The sequence below is a fragment of the Equus caballus genome, chromosome 6 (assembly GCF_041296265.1).
Source record: "Equus caballus isolate H_3958 breed thoroughbred chromosome 6, TB-T2T, whole genome shotgun sequence".
NCBI lineage: Eukaryota > Metazoa > Chordata > Mammalia > Perissodactyla > Equidae > Equus > Equus caballus.
The window spans coordinates 18,700,735-18,721,640 of record NC_091689.1 but is presented as its reverse complement, the minus strand read 5'-3'; the positions used below and the strand labels follow the sequence as shown (position 1 = coordinate 18,721,640).

The following is a 20,906-nucleotide window of genomic DNA, read 5'->3' as shown; positions in this document are numbered from 1 at the left end:
TCAAGATCAACAAGAATTAATTACATTAAACTGAATGAACTGATGAGGACGATTATAATTTTTATGATTCTTTTGTTTGAAACCTTGCTGGTTCTTCAATGTTTTGCTCTTTTAGATTTAAGAAAAGCTTTCCCTTTTTTCTTAAGCTAACTGTGACTTACAGCAATTTGGTAAATTATACCTTTGTAAGCAGAACTGAAACATTTATCTTTTTCTCCCTACCTGATCCTTCCAGTATTCAGAAACTCTTAGTGAGTACTCTTATTTTATGGCAATATAGTTATTTGCATAAGTTCACTAAGAATCTATTTTTGTAACAGGACACAGATGGAAACATTGGTTTGGGGGCAGGCCTGGTGGCACAGTGGTTAAGATGTGTGTTCTGCTTTGGGTGTGGACCTACACACCACTCATCAAGCCATGCTGTGGCAGATGTCCCACATATAAAGTAGAGGAAGATGGGCATGGATGTTAGCTCAGGGCCAGTCTTCCTCAGCAAAAAGAGGAGGATTGGTGGCAGATGTTAGCTCAGGGCTAATCTTCCTCAAAAAAGGAGAAACATTGGTTTTATTACCAAGGCTTTGACTGGAATGCCAAATTTGAGAGTGATATGCACAGACTCAGATACGACCAAATAGCTTCAAGGAAATAAGGTTGAGTTTATGGAGCCAATAAAGCACCTTGGAAAAGGGGCTGGGTACCTTGATTACAGGGTTTCATACAGCCTGGCCAGGTGAGTAAGGAAGGTCACTTCCTGGCAGGCTCAGGAAGCTCAAAATATTTTTGGGATCTGGCAAAGAAAGGAATTAATGCAAATTTAGAGGTATTGCAGGTGAACTCTGATGGCAAATATGATGGCAAGTCCTTGCCTTGGCTTCTTGGCCTCAAGAGGCTTTTAAGAGTTCAATTTGAGGGTCCAGCCCAGTGGTGCAGTGGTTGAGCTCGCATACTCTGCTTTGGCGGCCCAGGGTTCACCAATTTGGATCCCAGGTGTGGACCTACACACTGCTTGTCAAGCCATGTGGTGGCAGGTGTCCCACATATAAAAAGCAGAGGAAGATGGGCATGGATATTAGCTCAGGACCAGTCTTCCTCAGCAAAAAGATGAGAATTGGCAGCAGATATTAGCTCAGGGCTAATCTTTCTCAAAAAAAAAAAATAAATAAAATAAGAGTTCAATCTGAGATTCCTTAGGAAAAGTCCCAGCATTCTTGCTGCACTTATGTAAATAACTGGGCCAACTTTATTGAGATGATTTACTTTGCAAACAAATTTGTCTTACTTTCATTATCTCTGATGAAAATATGAGTAACTGTAGACAGAAAAAATATGTTTCAACAAAAATCTATAATACATCCTTATGGATATCAGATTCTAGTCCTGTTCATTGTCTTTTAGGTTTTATTTTCTACCTGTAAACCAGACTGGATTCTAATTTCTTCTAGTTTCCTCCAACATGTGGCTACAACTCTCCAAACTAATGTTTTCCATTTGTCTTCCACCATTCTGACTAGGACCACTGAGGACCAAGACTGCCCTTTTCCTAAAGGCACACAAGCCAAAGCCGGACAACTTGATATAAACTTCAGAGAAATCACAACAACAGCTCCTATGTGGATAATCTTTATGCCTGTTGCTGTCTGACCACTCCGAAAGATCACCAGACACACTCAAATTGCAAGCCAGGAAAATTAGTCTATCATTGCCTGCTCTCGCTCCATCTGAAGATGCTTTGAGCCCGCCATCTAGAAATCTTCTTGACTGGCTGCCTTCAGAACTCAGAGACTGAGCTTATAGTCTGCTCCGATCATTAACTATTGTTTTTCTTCTGTTTCCATAGCAATGTCTCTTATTACGTACATGATGCAGACACTCGCACATATAGGCTTATCTTTGGGAGCCCACCTGCAGCCCCACCGCCTGAAATGAGACACAGCTGTTTAACTAAACTGACCTACTTTCAAGACAGAGAGACTAATTCAATGAAATAATGAAGCAATCTACCAGCTCAGCGTCTGGATTATGAAACGGCTTGAAGTTTCAAAGGCGGGACTGCAGGGGAGCAGAATAGGCCACCCCAAAATATGCCACTTTGGCATATTGATTATGTGGAATTAAAGTTATTTAAGCAACAGCCGATGCAAGAAGGACACTCTGTCTTCCCTTTGTCCCCATGAAAGCAGGAAATAAATCTCCCTGTGAGAGCTGCTGTCCCTGTACTAGGAGGACAGAAGGATCCTTGTCACCAGAGATAGTGAATTCAGCCCTGAGAACGTCGTATAAACAAAATTTGCTACTTCCTCATTAATTTACTATCGCAAGCCCAAACTTCTTTATTGTTTCTTTGCCTAAGAGGTATAAAAACTGCCTGCTTTGATCGCTTCTTTAAGTTTCATATTTTATGGGCTCCTGTATGTATGAAAGTAAATTTGTTTTGCTCCTGTTAAGGTTTGATGTCAATTTAATTATTAGACCAGGCAAAGGATCTAGAAGGGAGGAAGGGAAACATTTTCCTTTCCTACACAGGGAACCCCCGATTCTGGAGAGTAGGACCCAGGATCTTTCCTTAACACAGGAGGGTCATTGCAGGTGTGCGGCAGCCATGGACTGTAGATGTTGGAGAAGCAACAAAGAAAAGAAAACCCAAGAAAAGGATTTGATACTGTGACAGCAGAAGCAGACCAACCAGGGTGTAAGTGAGGGTGGGAGAGCTGGCCCGGTGCCCAGTGCTGAGGGGCCTGCTCCAGGGCACAGAGGAGACAAGCCCAGAGGCATTCCAGGTGGGGCACAAATGGCAGTCAAGGCATTTCAGGGCCTCCCTCTCCCCACCCTAGGCAGCAGTCTGCGAGCCTTACATTCCAGCAGTAAACTTTTTATTAACCGCACCCCAGGGAAGGAAAAAGATAGTGGTATATTTCATCTCCAGGCTAGACTGAGTTTCTGAAAAGTTGTATCTCACCACAACTATGACCTTGAACTTTTTGATCCTGTTTGTTTGGCCTGCTGCTCCTCCTGCCTGGTAGCGACCTTAGGATCCTTGCAGGAGCACTGACCCCCACGACCGAGGCTGTGGAGGGAGTCCAGGCCCCTAGCAGACCTTGAGCTCAGCACTGCAGCACCTCTGTCAGTCCCACCTTTACCCTCTTTGCTGACTCCTCAGCCTCCCGGCCTCTTGGTCACCTCTGTTGTTACTTCCTAGTCTTGCATTTACAAAGGTCACAGAAGGGACCCTCGGCATTGTGAAATAACAATGAAGGTGGAAAGTTGTTCTCATAAGAATGAAGAACGTTGTCGTCTGGGACTTCTTGAGAGAGGTGTTGGCTGCTAAAGGATCAGAAGGGACCCAGCTAAATAACAGTTCCCTGTAAGGACCAGAGGCCGACGGGCAGAGCCGCTGGTGTTGTGCAGATGGGCACACTTCCAGCTGGTCAGGGTAAGGAGGATGTGTGTGGGTGGGTGGGGTGATTGCATGCTGAAAAATGTCAGAACTGGGGTTACAGACACTTTTCCCAGCCACTAATGTAAGGTGGGTTTTGAAGGAGGTTGTGGCACCTAACACCCAGAGAGCAACACCAAGTCTAAGTGATGACGGCGACTGCTGCAGTTTCAAATCTTTAGGTTTTTAGTAAGAGACACCCAACTTGAAGAATCATTTAAAAAAGAAAAAGAGAAAGGCAGGGGTTTGCTGGACAGGATCAGCAGAAAAGGTCAGGGTGTTCCTGGGGACAACTGCAACCAGGGACTCTGTCCCACGATCCTTTGCCTCATTCTCTCCTCCTGCAGGTGGGGAAGTGGCAGCTAGCATTTCAGCTTCGCCATCGAGAGGGAAGGGGCTCCCAGCTCTGATGGGCGTGGCTTAAGTCCACCTCTCACCCTGCAGGACAGGGTCAAAGGAGAGAGGGGGAGCTCCTGTTTGGACCACATGGTGAGACGGAGGGAGGGGAGAGGGGAGAAATGCCTCCCACTTGGAGGGAGGTCAACTCAGGGATCCCATGGCAGCACCCCAATTTCTGATTGCCATGGAGTCCCAGGCACAGTCAGACGGCCCCACAGATGGGGCTGGCGGAGTGCCGTGATGCCCTAGAGCCCATCTCCAGGCGTTGTGGGATGCCGCCTCCATCCTTGCCTCTGCGTCAGCCTCTGGGTCGCAGCCCTCCCTGCCCAGCAGCCGCTCTGCACTTTTCTTCATAGTTGATTCTCCTTGAAGTCATTGTGTTGAAAATGCCACTCCTGCCTTACTTCCCCCTCTTCACAGCCACCAGAACAACAAGCTTCCAGTTGCCTGGGCCGCAGTCTCACTCGGCTGCTCAGAGGAGGTCGGGCCCAGCCTGCCTGGCCTCCTTTCCTGTGATGGGGGAGTTGGTCTCCTTGGGGTTCTCAGGTGCTCCAGTGAGAGCCAGGTCCCCACCTCACTCGCTATTACCATGAGTTCCTCTGGGGGTTCCCACAAGAGTTCAGAAATCCTTCTCTCCTCTTTCGCCTGATTTGTGTGTTTGCCCACTTGCCCACTGCTCCATGCCCTTGGCACAGGGAGGGTCCTGGTCACAGCTGGGGGTCTCTGAGATGATGCTGATTCCCTGCACAGTGTCTGCTCCCCACTATCCCCTGAGCCTGAACCCACTCCCCCAGCCTCTGGCCCCTCTGCCCTGAGCCACCTGTGCCCTGTGTGTGGTGCTCTGGGCACAGAAACCAGCTCCCCCCGCAGATGGCCCAGTAGGAGGTTCCCAAAGCTGCCGGCTCTGGCTGGGATCCCCCCAACAGCCTAGTAACCAAACCACAAGCCCCAGGGCTAGGGGGACTCCCTCAAGGCCCTGCAAGCCCTTTTAATCACATTGCTTCCCAGGTGGGGCCCTTGAAGACTGGCCTGTGGCCTGTGAATGGTGTTAGTGTCTCTACTTCATGCCCCAGCTACTTCTGTCCTCACCCTTCTTGCCTTTGGCCAAGGCACATTATCCGGGCTCTAGGCCCCGCCTGCCACCAGTAAACCCAGGGCCCTCAGGAAACCCAGGCCCTGGCCCTCTGCTCCTGCAAGACACTGGAACCCTCCGCCTGGCTTCTCCCTCCAAGATGCTGCTGCCCGAGTTCAAGCCTGGCCAGGGCGCTGCCCTGGGACCTGCTAGTGTGAGGAGGGCATCCCACACTAAGATCCCTTTCAGGCACGAGTCCTAGGAGGATAGTGAGCGAACTCTCCTCGCTCCCGGGAGCAGTGACCCGCCACAGGTGACTGGCAGAAAGGAGCCGCGCCATGCCCTTAAGCATGTGGGATGGGTGTGTTTCTGGGCGGCACAGACAGAAAGTGGAATTGTGAACAACAGCAGTGTGCCAAGTGGCAAAGTGTCAAAGGGACACCCAGGTAACCAGACGTAATCCTCAGTTATCACATAACCCAGGGAGAAAGGCTTCAGGCTGGCTCCTGTGAGGAGGAGGCCTGGAGTGAAACGATGCTGGCACATGGGGCCAACCCCAGAGACGTGAGCGTATGTAGAAACAGATGTGGGCAGAGGCTTCCGGAGTAGCCACCACCTGTCCACCGCACATGGCGCCTTTTGGGCTTGCCATTCTAGGGGTTACACATGGCTCTGCTCCTCCCAGCTTGTCCCCCACGGTCCACGTAACATTCTGCTTCAGGCTGCACCTCCTTGCACACTCCTTCTGCCAGTGGTGTGCTGGCAAATGTTCAACAATCAGCTCTCTGGGTGCGCACAAGCCCTGGTTTGTAGAGTGTGCCAGTTTCTGTGGTGCAAATATTCCCACCACGGCCAATTTCAGGCTACCAAAATGAAGTCACTGAACACAGAGTCAGGAGGAGATGCATGTAGCCATCATCATATCATGTTTACCCCGTGCAGAAGTATCAGATGTAAATAACCTCCGGGACAGAGACAACAGTAAATGTAGTAAAAATATTAGGAAGGAAGCGGTTTGAGTATTTACTACCTTTGTTTTTAATAAAATTTATTTAATTGTAAGTTTATATAATTTAAGTTTTGGCAATGGCTGCGTTTAGCACCAGCTCATAGAATTCCTGAAAATTTAGCGAGGAGGCACAAGCTGGCCCCAGCACCCCACTGCTTTACTTCCCCAGATGCGAGAGGAGGGCCTGTGGCCCCCTGCTCCCTGGCGCTTCTCAGGATCCCTCTGCGTGGCCTGCGCTCCAGCCTCCCCTCTTAGAGCTCACAGCCCCCGCCCTCCCCACCCTTCCTTCTCCAGGACATCCCCCACTGACCTCAAAGCCTTCAACACCCAGCTCCTCACCTCCACTTTTCCCCACGCCAGGCTGACCCCTGGCCCAAACTCCGGGGCACTGCACTCTGGAAGGTGCCTCGGGCAGCCATCTCTCCTCTGTCTCCTCCAGCTCTGACAGTGGCGACCGCCCTCCGTGCATGTCTTCCCTCCCCACCTTCTGAGCTGCGTCCCCTGGGCCTCCTCCTCCCTGGAGGGCGTCTCCTGTCCCAGTCCTTCTTCTGTCTCTCATCTCCAGTTCTGCCCTCGGTTTCTTATTTCTCTCGGCTTCCAGTGACACCTTCAAGAGACAAGTCTGTGTGGGTCTCTCTAGGCCCAGCTTTCTCCCAATTCCACGGCCTCTTCTCGGAAATCTGCCCATCACTGCCGTCTGGCGCAGGTGCCCTGTCCTAAACAGCGGCCATCTGCAAAGCCGGGACTTCTCCCTAGGAGACCTGTAGCAACTCAAGTGCTAGCGGAACTGCGTCTCCCGTTGAGAGTTTCCTAAACCCTCCACAGTGTGGCTGCCGTGTATTCATCTTGTGTGGCTAAGCGGCCTGCAGGGCCTTGACGGGACGCTTAGTCGCAGAGTCAGAGGTAAGCTCCTGAGAGGATGTCCTCGAGACTCCTGGTGGCAGTCTTTCCTGCCTCCCAGCTCCTGCCCCTCGTGCACCCCTTAGGTAAGACCCCTGCGGAGCTTATCAAAACCCCCCTTTTTGGTTTGAATTGACCAATCTGGCCTTAGCCTGGAAACCCCAGAACCACTCCACCTGTGGATCCTAAGGAAGGTAGACTCCCCTGGTCCTGCTGCTCGCGCTGGGCTGGCACCCCGCCTTGACTGCCCCGCGTGGTCCTCGAGGTGAGCTGTGTCTGTCGTCCAGGCCCTGTGAGTAATAAACTTCTCTACTTCACTTCCCCGCGGTCTTTCACCCGGGGCTCCCCTCATCAAATGTGAATTTAACAAAATCACAACCCCCCACATGCCAACACAGAGCAGCTGCACAGGTTATGTTTGCTGAACTGAATTAAAATCGGGTGGTTATGCCATAGTGGGAAAAACCCTGAACCGCATCTACGTGGCAGATTGTTGTGGTCATGTCCCCAGTTTGGTCAGTGTTCCTGTATCCTTGTCCCTTCATAGAGACTTTCGCCTTGGCCATGTGACCTGCTTTGGCCAATGGGAAAACGGTAAGCACGATGCAAATAGACACTTGAATAGCACTTACTGCCCCCAAACCCTGCGGCCACCATGGGAATGAGCCAAGTTAGCTGCTGGAGGATGAGGGGTCTCATGGAGGAGCACCAAGGATCTGGCCAACAGCCAACTGCCGACACGAGGGAGGCCATTCACTGCCCTCTGACTGTAGGTGCACACCTGGTCCAGCCAAGCCCAACAGAACTCTCGGAACCCCTCTGAGCCCAGCCCCTATTGCCGATCCACACAATTCTAAAGCTAGAAAATGGTCGTTTTTGGCCACTAAGTTTTGAGGGTAGCTTGTTATGTGCAAAAGCAGACGGATTCCCTTCTTATCACAACTCACCAGTGTCTGGAGAAATGAAGATGCTCAGGCAGGCAGGCCCAGCCATCCAGCCACGAGGCTGAGCTGGGAATGCCAGGAGGATCCCCCAGTTCCTGGGCGGGGACAAGGGTGAGGTGAGTGAGGCATCTCCTCGCACAGAAAGTGTAAGGGGTGCCCCGAAACTTGGTAATCAAGATAAATAATGTTTTAATGCCATTAAAAAAAAATTCAAACCAGCAAACTATGGCCCGTGGGCTGGCCGCTCATTTTTGTAAATCAAGTTTCATTGGAATCGGGTCTCCGATTAGGGTTTGGCAAGCAAGTTACCATCATAATGGGTCAGATCTTGTTTTATTAAAAAGTTTGATATTTTGTTTTGTCATGGATTTTCTTGCATTAATCTTATTTATTTGTGCGTTTGCTTGTTAGTTACTTAGCTCTTTCAATTTGGGCAAATCCTTCTGAATCTACTCAGTGACCCCTGGTATCTGACTGGATCTCGAACTCCCACCAAGGGTCATAATTTAAGCTGTTGCCAGACATTTACACCTTGCTGTGAAGGAAGCAAATGAGATCAAGTCCTACTCAGGAGAAATTAGGGGGCCAGGTAACCAGAGAGCTGGGGTCAGCTTCCAGGGGCAGAAGGAATCTTCCTGAAGGCCCACCATTTCTCAAAAGTCCCACAGGCTCCTCTTCATGGCTCCCCTGCGTAGGTTTCATGGGCAAATCCTAGATTAGGTTTCCAGGTGACCCGTGAAATGTTTCGGTTTATTCATGAATTTGATTCTCTCTCCCTCAGATCATGTTCATATCCAACCACAGTGGGGCCGGCAGATAGCTGGCATATTTATGCCTAGGTTGTTGGCATTTTACAGTCTCTTGCCAGCCATCAGCCTTGGGATGTAGCCGCGTGCCCGCGAGAGGACTCTCCCAGGGTGTGGTGCGGAGGCTGGTGGTATTTACTTTCTCCGGACCACACCTAGTGACCTCAGTGCAGTTTGACCCTGAGTTGGAGTCTCCCCTCATCTCTAAAAAAGACTGTCTTGTCTTTTCCCGAGATGGCCAGACATTCACAAATCAGACGGTAGCTCATCCGGAGGCTCGAGGCGGGGACAGCTGTTGTCTTCCCACCAGGGAGACCCAGGGTGGAAATGGACGATGCTCCACCCACTCTAGACCTCCGCATGGGGCTGCTCCTACGCCAAGGCCGGGGGAAGCCGTGCCCGTCAGCGGCATCTGAGGAATCTGGAGGGAGTGGACGTACTGGGGAGAACAGGAGAGATTTTTCCATCATGCTCTTCCGCTGTTCATCTGCAACCTCTCCACGCCTTTGACAGTTTCATCATGAGGGGTTTCATCTCGGGGACTCGGGCTCTGCTCGTCGCGTCTGTCCATGTCAACAGTCCTGGACACAGGTGTTTGCACTTTCTCTTTACACCTCCTTGGGTGAAGTCAGGCGTCCAGAGCGCCAGGAGGTTGACATTCCCGAGAAGGTAGGGCCGTGTTCTCCACAGCCTTCTTCTCCAGGAACACAGCGGGGCTCCCACGCTGCCAGAGACTCGAGATGTGGCCTCCGGGCCAGCTGCACAAGCACAGAGTTCTAACAGTGCCCAGCCTTGCGTCACTGCCAAGAGCTCACAAGAGTCACCCAGGAGCCAAGTTTCTGGTCATCTCCTGGGTGACCTGGCCTCGTGCCCGCCCCGTTTCTCCTCTGCCCGCTCTCCTGAGGATCAGAAGATCACTGAAAAGTGCACTGCTTGTCCTTTATTTACACCCAGTGGGACCACAATAGTTCTCCAGTGACGGGCATGGCCAGGGCAGACGGAGCGCCGAGGAATAACACGTGACTGTGCACACGCACAGACATGAACACACACACACAAGTACCCTCTAAATACTGATTAATTTTATTTCAACATTTCTATCTTAGGAGAGGTCAGACTTTGCTACCAGCTTTGGTAACACTGATGGCTCTGCGGGCGAAGTTCCTTCCTCTGTCCTAAGACGTGGCCCTGACGTCACCCTCGAGGAGCGAGTCGGGCTCCCCCAGCAGGGACCAGTCTTTTTGCCAGGGGAATCGTTTGCATGTATGGCCTTAATGGAGGGAGGGAAGTAGCATTGACTGGTCAACCCTGTGAGCCTGTGAGACACACAGTGGCTCTGGAACGGCCACAGTCCAAGTCATTGATGGGAACAGACCATATTCTCACCAGATCTGAAAAGAGGAGGAAAACACCAAACCTGCTGCTCGGGCATATGGCTTGAGAACGGGTTTCCTGTATTCTGTCTCCTCTGAGGGAGGAGAGCCGGTTTCCAGTGAGGCCGAGGCCCCATCTCTGGCTGAGCTCCCCGGCCCCTGGCTCCCCCTGCATGAGCTCCCCAGATGGCCCGGCTGGTGGGTTCAGTGGCACAGTCCCCCGAGCTGGGTGTTGTGAGGACCCCTCTCCTCCTGTGTGTGAAGGGCGACCAGGAAGGGCAGTAACGGGACCTGGGTGGTGGGCGCTGCGATGGGCCTGCTCCTGGACGGCCTGGAGAGCCGTCCTTTCCACAGCTCCCCACGCCACCCGGCGGCTGGCAGACAACCGTCTCTTCACATCTGTCACCTGCAGCTGCTGGCTGGCCAAGAACGGGAAGCTGACTGGTCCTCAGGCAACAGGACAGTGACACCGGGGAAGAAACCATCCTCACTTCCTGTAAGATTGGCTGCCTGGGGAAGAAAAGCCAGAGCAAGCTGCCAGCACCAAGACGGCCTGCACAGAGCCCCTCTGTCCGGCACAATCCCTTCTTTCAACGGGCTCTGTGCAAACAGAAGAAGAGACCCTTCCCTCCGCGGGTCACCTGCTCTGCGGCCAGGCCGTGACTCGTGTGGCTCTGCTCTTTCCTCACAGGAAGCAGGCTGCTGGGTGTGGGGTGCTCAGTGAGTTTTGCTGGCAACAGCCCATGTGTTTGTTGAGGCCACAGGCCAGAAACCCGTGCGCGCCAAGCCTTCCATGCCGCCCAGGGCCGCGCTGTGTCATGGGCTGTGGGGCCGGCCAGTCCATCAGTGCTGGTGTGATGACCACGATTATTCTTAGCTCGGGTCCCAGCCTGGTGCGGCCTGGAGGCCCGGCAGGGTTCGAGGGCCCGTCTGCCTCTCTCCTGGCCAAGCTCTCCCTGCACTGCGGGTGCTTCTTCTGGGCCTCGGTGAGGAAGCACCTTGACCTGCTCTGCTGGGGGGAGATGCGGCCGGGCCTGCGCGGTGTGTTTCCCAGCAGATAGGAGCTGGGAGGAGGGGACAGCCCATCACGCTTCCCAGCCGTGGCCCAGGAGCCACACTCCCAGCCCTCAGGGCCCCAGCTGGCCGGAGCGCCCAGGGCCTGTCCGGAAGGGAGCGGGACAGCAGCCACAGAAATGCGTACATCCTGAGTGTGACTGAGGCTGCGCTGCTTGACACTCTTTTGTTCTGTTTCTCTTTTGTTTTCCCTTATTTTTAGTAAAGCCCTTTAGAAAGGGCCAGGCTCAGTTGGGCAGTGGAGGGAGGTGGTCAACTGGCCGAGGCTGGGAGAGGACAGAGAGAGAGGAAGAGGTGGTCTTTACAGGGACCACCAAAGGGTGGGAGGGAGACCTCAGGGACACAGCAGGGACCCCTTGAGCCCGCCCCATCCTCGGCCCCTCTGGCGGGCCTGCAAGGTGGCAGGTGCTTCTGTTTGAGTCTGAGGCCGCCCGAGCAGCTGCGGGCTACCTCCCACCAGAAGGCAGGTTTCAGGGCCGACCACACAAGCCCCACAGAGGGGGTCTTATCTGCAAGTGGGACTGCCCGGAGGGTCTCACTCTGCCAGCTTGTGTGTGGGCCGCTGAGGCCAAGGGCAATTTCATAAACAGAAAGATTCATGACGAACTGGTCCCCAGGGCAAAGGAAGCAGCCGGCTAGGGCCCTGGTCCTGCAGGAGGGGAAGCAGCCTTTCCCAACAGCCAGCTGGGCACAGAGGGAGCAGGGCTCCGGGTGGGAAACACACTGCCCTTCCCCCACAGAGAGACTTACTCTGCAGGCCCCTCGTGGAGGATGCTGTGGAGCCAGGGCGGCTAGCCTGCTGGGGGCCACACGAGGAGAACTGAGGGGCCAGAGCCGACGCCTTGGCCTTGGGTGGGGTCAGGTCCAGGATCTCTGGGGTGCAGGGCGTCCGGGGCTTGCAGGTGACGGCTGATGTAAATTCCCTGGAACAAAATGTGCAATCCGGAGTCACAGCAGCTACTGCATGGTTAGGAGTCACAGGAGGAAGGAAGACTCCTTCTCCAAGCACTGATGGATGCCGGGCAGGCACCGTCCTGGGCACGGGCTGGGCGTGGGGTGGAGCATAAACCCCTGCCCCCATGGAGCTCACATTCGAGGGGAGGAAGGAGATAATAAAAAAGAAACAAACGCCAAGGAGGAGATGAAGCAGGGAAAGGAAGGGGAGATGGGAGAGTCTTGACACGTTAGACTGGACGCCAGGGAAGGTGCAGCTGGCAGAGTAACAGTCCCCAGTTACGTCCACTTCCCACTCCTTGGAACCTCATGTGACAAAGGGGAATTAAGGCTGCTGATGGAAGTGGGGTTGCGAACCTGCTGACTTTCAGATTGGGAGACTATCCTAGATGACCAGGGTGCGCCACGGTAATCACGAAGGTCCTTACTGGTGGGAGAGAGAGGCAGAAGAAGAGACTCAGAGAAATCGGTGTGACTGTGGGGGAAAGGCACAGAGATGCAAGGCTTCCAAGGTGGAGGAAGGGGCCACGAGCTAAAGAGGGCAGGTGGCCGCTAGAAGCCAGACAAGACAGAAAGGAGACTCCCCCTAGAACTCCAGAAAGCAACATGTCTGTGGACATCTTGATTCCAGCGCAGTGAAGTCTGCGTTGGCTTCTAACCTACAGAACTGTAAGATGATAGATTTGTGTTCCGGTCACTCAATTTGTGGCACTTTCTTACAGCAAGAATAGGAAACAAATTTTCAATGGGGTGGCCAGGGAAGGCCTTGCTGAGAGGGTGACATTAAACTCCCAAACAATCCTTTGAGAGACAGGCATTACTACCCCATTTTTCAGATGTAGAAACTGAGGCTCCGAGTCCATGACCTTTCCCAAGGTCATACACACAACAAGCAGTAGCGAGGCCAAGATTTGAGCCCAGTGGCATCTTACAGCCAACCCTCTCCCAGACATGCTCAGGATCCCAGCCCTATGGACCAGCATGACAGAGACGTGCTGGCCATGTCTTGGGGCCAGCTCCCTCCTTTCCTCCAGGGCCTGCAGCCACTGCAGCTTCATGCTGTTAGACAAGAAGTCTTGGGAGTGGGATCCTGACTCTGTGACCTCCCATGCTGCGCGGCTGCGGTTGGGGATGTCATTCCCCCGCTCAGCCCTTTCTCTCTGGCTGTCAGTGAGCTGCTGGCAGGCACAACTCTGGCTCCCACCTCGACTTCTGGGACCCTTGCTATCTATGTGCCCATTTTCCTGACTACAACTCTGAAGACCGGAGTCCCAGGCAGTAGCCCTTACTGTCAGCAGTGAATGACCTAATGGAAGCATCAGCCCAGCTCCCAGCGTGCAGCGGATGCTCTGCAAACGGCAGGTCTGGCTTCCCTTCCCTAAGTGGGCGCCTCAGTCTGTGGGCTTCACACAGTCAGCCCACAGCAAGCAGACAGACATCGTGCTAGGCAAGTGAGGGTCCCCCGGCCAGGCCACGGAGCTACTGACAGGCTGCAAGGCTTCCCAGTGCACAGGTATGAGTGAGTGAGTGTGTGTGTGTGTGTGTGTGTGTGGCACAGGATCCAGTGAGGAGGGCGGTGGGGGAGGTGGGGTGCGCCCAGGGGCTGCATTCTTTGGTAGGGCCCAGACCCTCAGTCTTGCTCTGCTGCTCTCTAGCTGGTGACAGAATGCGGGAAAGTCTGCTGACATTTTGGGAGCCTCAGTTTCCCTACCTGTAAAACATCTATAGGACAGCTCTGAAGATTCAGTGAGGTCGTGCCTGGGGCCCAGCCGTGGTAAGCGCCCTACAAATAGGGGTTTCAGCTCTGGGGAGTGCGACTTGGGAAGAAACTGTGGCATTTATTTGATTCATTTCTCTATTTCCATATGCCTCCCTGCCTTTTTTACACTGAGAATATATTATCTGAATAATTAGAAAAATAAAACTTAAACATGTAAAACGTTTCCAAATTCAGATTCGGGAAAAGACTGGCATAAACACTGCCCATCTTAGGCAGGAAAGTCCTTCACACCAGGAGAGCCTTAGGCCTAGGGCATTTTTTTTTTAACTTTAAAATAATTTTCTCTCTAAAAAGAAATTTTATTTTTTTACATCACTCACAAATATTTTCCCCCTGAACGTTTTCCATGTCACGCCTTGTGCACGCATGCACGTTTTGATGTGGCTGCAGTCATACATTCTCTTCTGTGTTGCCCTGTCTTTATGAGCCTTCTCTGTTCTCTCTCCACGTGTCTGAGTGGCCTCCGTCATTACTGTTTATATTGCTTGGGGACAATTCTAGCTGACTGATATACGGTCATCTCTTACATCTTTCCCTAATGTTTTGTTTTTCCATCATTCAGTGATAACGCACACGTGGGCTAAGAACTATGCCAGGAACCAGGGGTCAGAGGTCAACTAGACCAAATTCCTGTGCTTGCGGAGCTCACAGATAAGGGGCCTGTCAGACCAGGGGACCGAGATCGTCAAAGAATGAGATGAATCTCATTGCGATGCTTTTCTTACAGATATAAAGGAGCTTTCTATCGGGTCTAGGGAGCGGGTTTTCTTTTAACTCCATTTAGGTCAAACGACTTCTTTTTCCTATCTTGCTATTCTTATTTTCATATTTTTATCGTTATAGAAGTTCATTATTTTTAAGTGGCGGTAAAATGCACACAACATAAAAGTTACCATCTTGACCGTTTTTAAACGTAGCCCTACTACATTTTAAGAAGGAGCAACTGAGAGAAACTAGTGAAAACAACTCAGGCGAACACTGGCAGCTCTTCCTGGCAGGGGCAATGGCAGAGGGCAGGCCTTGGGTCCCCTGGGGGTGTCCCATCACACAGCCGTGGGAAGGGGGGCCTGATTTGGAGGGGCTAGTTGTGCAGGTCCAGGACGGTCAGCTGGTTTCACCATACGGGGCCTCAAAGCCAACAGGCAGCAAGGTCAAGCTGCAGGGTCAGGGGGCAGCTGAGGCGAGTCGGCAAGAAGCGAAGAGAGAGAAAGTTCTGGACAGCAGGGCTAGGAATCCATAATATCCAACCCCAGGGCAACCAGAAAAGGGCCCCACTCTTGGGAGAGCAATTTGACAATGTGTATGAAAACCCTTACGGGTGGGTTAATTTTATGTGTCAACTTTGCTGGGCCATGGTGCCCAGGTATTTGGTCAAACATTGTTCTGGATATTTCTGTGCAGGTGTTTTCTGGATGAGATTTACACTTAAATAGTTGGACTCTGAGTAAAGCAGATTGCCCTCCATAATGTGGGTGGGCCTCATCCAATCAGTTGAAGGCCCGAATAGTAAAGACTGACCTTCTCCTGAGCCGGAAGGAATTGTGCCCACAGAATACCTTTGGATTCGAATGGCAACTCTTCCCTGAGTCTCCAGCCTGCTGGGCCACCTGCAGATTTTGGACTTGCCAAGCCTCTACAATTATGTGAGTTAATTCCTTAAAATAAATCTCTCTCTATATATACACATCCTGTTGCTTCTGTTTCTCTGGAGAACCCTGACTAATACACCTTAAGAGCCAGCCTCCTTTCTGCCCCAGGACATGCCCTTTGTTTGGCCAGGGTAGTGTTGTGGCGGAAGACCATTCTCAGACGGGCCCGCTCTGGCTGGCTCCTCCCTCTGGCATTGGAGAAAGTGGCCCTTGGCAGAGCACCAGGGAGCCACCCCTTGGCTTGGCAGAGCCTACCCCCAGGAAGTTCTCCAAACTGCCTTGGGGGCTGCTGCAGGAGGCGGCTGTGTTGACTGAGGATGCTGGTCACCGTCCTTGAACTCCACAGGGATGACGACATCAGGACCTTCTGGGAAGGACAACATGGGAGGCAGGCTGGACGGCTGTCAGTAAGGGTCAGCTTGGCCCCTGAGTGGCCTCAGGGCCGCCATTTCCCCAGAATGGCGAGCTCAGCAGCATGGGCAGCCAGGAACCAGAGCTGGGAAATGGGGATGCTCTGGCAGGAGAAGAGGCAAGACTGGGGCAGAGGAGTAAAAGACACCGACGGGAAGTTCAGGATGGCGGTCACCTTTGACTCAGAAAAAAGTATTGCTGCAGGAACACATGGTGACGGTCCAGGCAGATAGCAAACTTCAGCATATGCGTAAACTGCAGGAGGGGCCCTGCGAGATAGGCCATTTTTGATCTGAGAGGCCCGGCCTGCTTATATTATCTCCGCTCATCAATAGGAACATTGTGTGGGAAGCGAACAGCAATAAAAGGCTTTTGGAGATATTTAATCTCGACTTGCGTTTGGAATGCTGCTGAGTCATAATCCCGCAGTGGAGCCTTCTCCACCTTCTCCTGTGTCCTCTCAGGTCCTGGGAGCCATCGTGAGCATTACCGTGCAAGTGAAAGTGCTCAGGGGTCCCCTAAGTGGACTCTGCTCGTCACATTCCCAACTGGCTCTCGGTCATTGCTGCGGACAGTGTGTCTGGGCTACAACAAAACCCAGACAGGCTGGGACCGGGGAGACCACACACCAGATGAAGGCAGGCATGGAGACCTCATCAACAGTTCACACATGTGTGTGTTCGTGCGCACACGCGGGTGTAACCACACAGCTATGCCGTCCTAATTTCCCCAGCTTCCTTGCTGTTAGTTTGTCGTTTCTTTTAGCTGATGCGCCGTATCTGTCGTCGTGAGCTGCCACGTGGTGTCTTTTTGGGACAAATGTGAAGGGGAGAAAGCGCATGTGCAGACATCTGTAAAATCTCTTTCTTCCTTATTGTTTGAAAGTCACAATACTCGCAAAAGAGTCATTTCCTGTCTGTGGCAGGACAGGAACTTTGACAATGTTTGCTTCTAATCCCAGCCCGGGACCAGGTCGGCGTCTGTGCCAGAGTGACAGCTCCAACCCCAGGAGCCCATTTCCTCGCCTGTCCCTGGGGCCACACGGAGGGAACGTGAGCAAGCTCCCTCCCGGTCCACCTGGACTCATCTCCGCGTGGACCACGCGCCAGTGCCCACAGACGGCAGGCAGGCAAGGCCACGTGACAGTCTGGGCAGTGAGACCCACCACCCTCCGGGAGGTGACAGCTGGAAACCAAGGCCTGCACGTTCCGGGGTGCAAGTCAGCCCTCGCGGTCCGGACCGACGGATTCACGGCAGAACACCCCGGCTCTTCCCGGGATAAATACTTTTTTCTTTTTTTTTAAACAAATGGCATTTTTAAAGCCTGGTTACTAGCGTTGTTTCTCTGCTATTTAGTGCTAAGGAGTCTAAGAAGCAGATAGAAAAAAGCAAAGCTTGGCCCTGGGGGGTGGGGGGTGGGGGGGGTCACAGGCGCTGAACCTGTTGCTCCTTGGCTTCTGGGGAGGCAATTTCACAGCACGACCAGTGGCTGGAAGCACCGGCGTGAGCCAGAGCTGCAATGAGCTTTCAACCCCCTCCAAGTTGGGGCTAAGAAGGAACGCTATCGTTCAAGCTACCGTTTGTGTCAACTCTCAGCTCCAGGGGCCTTCCACGGGCTGTGAGCGGTCAAGCAGCACCCACCTGGCCGACTGTCTGTCTTCACCCTAAAGACTGAGAGAGGAGCTGGGGGAAGCTGAGGGACAAACGGCCCGCATGCAGGCCATGCCTTTCCCTTTCTCCTCCTCATAAACATCTGGAGAGGCTGCTCTGGGCCAGGTGTGGGAACGCAGGGACAAACACCCTTCACATGGCCCCTGTCTTTGAGGACAGCGGGAGAGTCCCGGACCTCATGACCACACAGTGGGCTCTGGGCCCCCGTGCGTGGGGACGCGGCTGTGTGACTGGACTTTGGGCTCAGGCGGGAGGAAGGGGTACTTAGCTGAGACCGGGAGCAGCCTGGTTAAGAGAAGGCTAAGGTGGGAAAAGAATATTCCAGGCAGGGGTCAGCCAGCCAGTGGGGTAAGAAGGGGAATGGGGCCACCGCACGCTCCCCCTTCCCATCCTCCTCTTCCTCACACAGAGCCCCGGACTTAAAATAAGAGTTGAGTTCAAGTGATCGACATTAGGGCGAGAGCACCCATGGGTTTAACCCCGAGGGGGCATTTGTGCCCAACAGAAGTTTGGAGGCCAAGTGGGTAACCCCATTTGGGGTAACAAATGGAAATGTTTCTAAGAAGAGAGCTTTTGGGGTGCCCTGCCTACTCTGAAAACAGTTATTTCTGGGGAGAGAGGACCATCCCCAGGGTGAGCCTCAGAAATGAATTGGGCATTGACAGGAAGGAAAAAGAAGTGGCTCGAGCACCAGAAGGGCAGGTGTGGCCTGGCTGCGCCAAAGGACTAGATCCTGGTCCTGTCCTGGGAGCGATGAGGCCAGGGCAGCAGGGCCCAGCCTAGGCTCTGGCCCACCCACTCGTTTTGAGCCCCCACTTCAGGAGGGTGCCGAGAGCTGGAGAACCCCTGAGCCGGCTGACTGCCTGTGGGCCTCGGGCATTTCCACTGCCAGAGCTCACCTTCAGCCACTCTGAGGGCGGAGGAGGCCCAGGCAGGGGAGGCCCGTCCCCAGGTCCACAGCTGGTCGGGGGTTGGGCTGAAGGAGACCAGATTCTGGGCCCCCGGGCTCCCCACCCCAGCCCGCCCCAGCCTCTGGCTCACCCAGCCATCTTTTATACCCTCTGCCGGGTAGAGATTTGCCAGGTCCCAGGCCAGGTCCCAAAGTGCTGCTGGCTCAACCGCACACAGCGCTGCGGCCCCAGGTAGCTCTGACCCCGCCCTTGACCCCATGCCCAGCTCCAGGCTCTGCCAACAGCAGTGGTGGCAAAGGAAGATGCAGGGGTGCTGCCCGCTGCTAAGGGGAATGGGCTTCAGCACTCTTCCCCCTCCTGTCTCCCCTCCCCCTTATCTCCGACTTTCTCCCTCCAGGGGGGGCCGGGTCTGCCAGGCCTTCTGCCTGTTCTCAGTGGCTGTGGCAGCTCCAGGTGTTCCTGTGTCCTCTAGACTCGGCAGGAATTCCTGTTTCTGTGGGGTTTCCATCAGGGGGAGCCTGCAGGAAGGGCAGTAGGGCAGCGCCATCGGGCTGGTTTCTCCGACCCCTAGATCCTGTGAGGGGGAAACATCTGCTGGGGGTGGGGGGGCTTCAGGCCTCGGGGGCCTGGAACGCGGCCCTCCCACCGTCTTACTCAGCCGCCTAAGGCCCTGCGGCTGAAGGACAGCGGTCAGTGGGCCTGCTCGCTGCAGATGCGTTAACGGAACTACTTCCCTGTTCTACAGAAAAGTGGCGCACAGGAGGCCTGACCAGTCACCATGGCAAAACTCCTCCAATCCAGAGACGGCAGGGGTGCAGGCTGGTCAAAATGGCTCCGCCCAACGCCTCAGTGCAGGAGGAAGTGGGGGCGCAGCTGGGGTGCCTGGCGGCCAGGAGACAGCTGGAGACCAGGGCCAGGCCCTCTCCCTGAGCAGCTTTCCCCAGATCTGAAAGAAGGGGCCTGTGAGATCATCGGAAGGCCCTTTCTAGGTTCTAAAGAACCCTGAGTGACCCATCAAGGGCCAGTCGCTCTCATTTGGTGCAGAGGAAGAGAAAACACCTTTTCTTCTCCTTGGGGGTCCCGTTTCTGTTTTAGAAAGCTGGAATCTGAACCAGAACGTTTTACTAAACTTGTTCTCCATCTTTCTCCCCTCCATCCCACCTTCTCCGCAAGCAAATTGCTAAGATAGGACACTGACCTCAAGTTACCCCGAATCACACATCCCCCTCAAACATGTCCACCTAGCAGCTCTTAAAACTAGTCCCTTGGGCATATTTATGAGTTTCCTCTTCTTCCAGTGTGACAACTGGTAATTCCCAAGTAGCAGGTCCCTCCCCTCGGGCTCTGTGGTCATCAGCAGCGGTGGCCACCCTCTCCTGGGTATCTTGGCATCGTGCTTCAGACCCCAACAAAATGCGCCTTTGCCTCCATCATCAGAGGCTGGGCCTCAGAGCAGCATTCCCAGGACACCTCCCGTTCCTACCTGGTGGTCTCTCCACTGCCCAGGGCCCGGGGCACCTCCCTTGGCTGGCTGGGGGCCCCCGAGGCGGGCAGGCGAGGCTCTCCGTGACGTCCTGCTGGCAACCACGCTCCTGGCTTGGCGTCCACAGCGGCTGGGGAGGAGGAGAGAGAGCTCAGTCAACTTCTGCTCTGGAACCTCGTTGAAGATGCTCTTACTGGGCTGGGCCGCAAAGCCAAGAAAAGCACGCACCCCCGGCCAGTCCCTGACAGCTCCCCAGAGCCCACGGAGGAGGACTTGTTTCCCTGTGCAGCCTGAGAACTTTCCCGGCAGCCACTAGATGGATTTACAACCGGGGGGCGCAGTGGGCACGCTCTGGCTGGAAAACACACAGCACAGGGAGGTGCAGACCATCGGCCCTGTTGACTCCCTTGGCCCCCCTCTGCCTCTCAGGGAAAAGCCAACAAAGCTTGGAACTGTCTCTCTAGACCGCCGCTTGGCACCTCTGCAGAGGATCACAGAGGCACATGGAAAAATTATTTGTTGTTTATCTGAAATTCAAATTCAAACTGGGCGTCTTGTATTTTTATTTGCCAAATCCAGCAAACCAGACGTGGGGCTCTCTTCACCCTGGGCTGCTCCTTCAGGCCTGAATCCCTCAGTCCACCCAGGGGGTAGGATCTGCCCTAATCCCCAGCTAGCAGCGCTGCAGCTGATGGCACGGCCGAGGACCGGGCCGCCTGGGTCATCCCGCAGACCTCCACAGGGAAGCGACGGGAGGCACTGCCGAGGAGCTCTCCCGAGGGCCTGGGAACGGGCCTGTTCTGTATTTCAAGCGACACGGACCCCTTCTACTCCAGCCCCACTCCGTTTCTCTTCTCCTTCTACAGCCAAAGGGGCGCATGTCACTGTCGGAGCAATACTGTGACCGAGTCTCGACTCGCTGCTTCCTTAATCCAAGCTCCTTTCTGCCCTTTCATTCAAAAAATCTCTCCAGTGCCTTTGCAACGTGGCCTCTGCTTTATCTTAAACATGAAGCATCTTCCCTGTGGGATTCC

The 20,906-nt window shown here is 53.8% G+C and overlaps 1 protein-coding gene across 20 annotated transcripts in view; it reads right to left on the bottom strand.

Moving 5' to 3' along the window:
* Window positions 1-9,626: 9,626 nt before the first annotated feature.
* ARMC9 (armadillo repeat containing 9) overlaps window positions 9,627-20,906 on the bottom strand; it is a 134,268-nt gene continuing 122,988 nt past the window's right edge. For 4 of the 20 annotated variants that reach the window (XM_023642541.2, XM_070269443.1, XM_070269441.1 and 1 more), the window contains 2 exons: window positions 19,873-20,002; window positions 9,627-11,936 (listed from right to left, as the gene is read on the bottom strand). In XM_023642541.2, the coding sequence (XP_023498309.1) occupies window positions 11,594-11,936; window positions 19,873-20,002 (473 nt within the window). In that variant the 3' untranslated portion in view covers window positions 9,627-11,593. Of the gene's footprint in view, window positions 11,937-12,324; window positions 12,395-14,025; window positions 19,336-19,872; window positions 20,003-20,906 lie in introns of those variants that run through there. The other 16 variants (XM_070269454.1, XM_070269457.1, XM_070269455.1 and 13 more) reach the window with 7 other exon arrangements.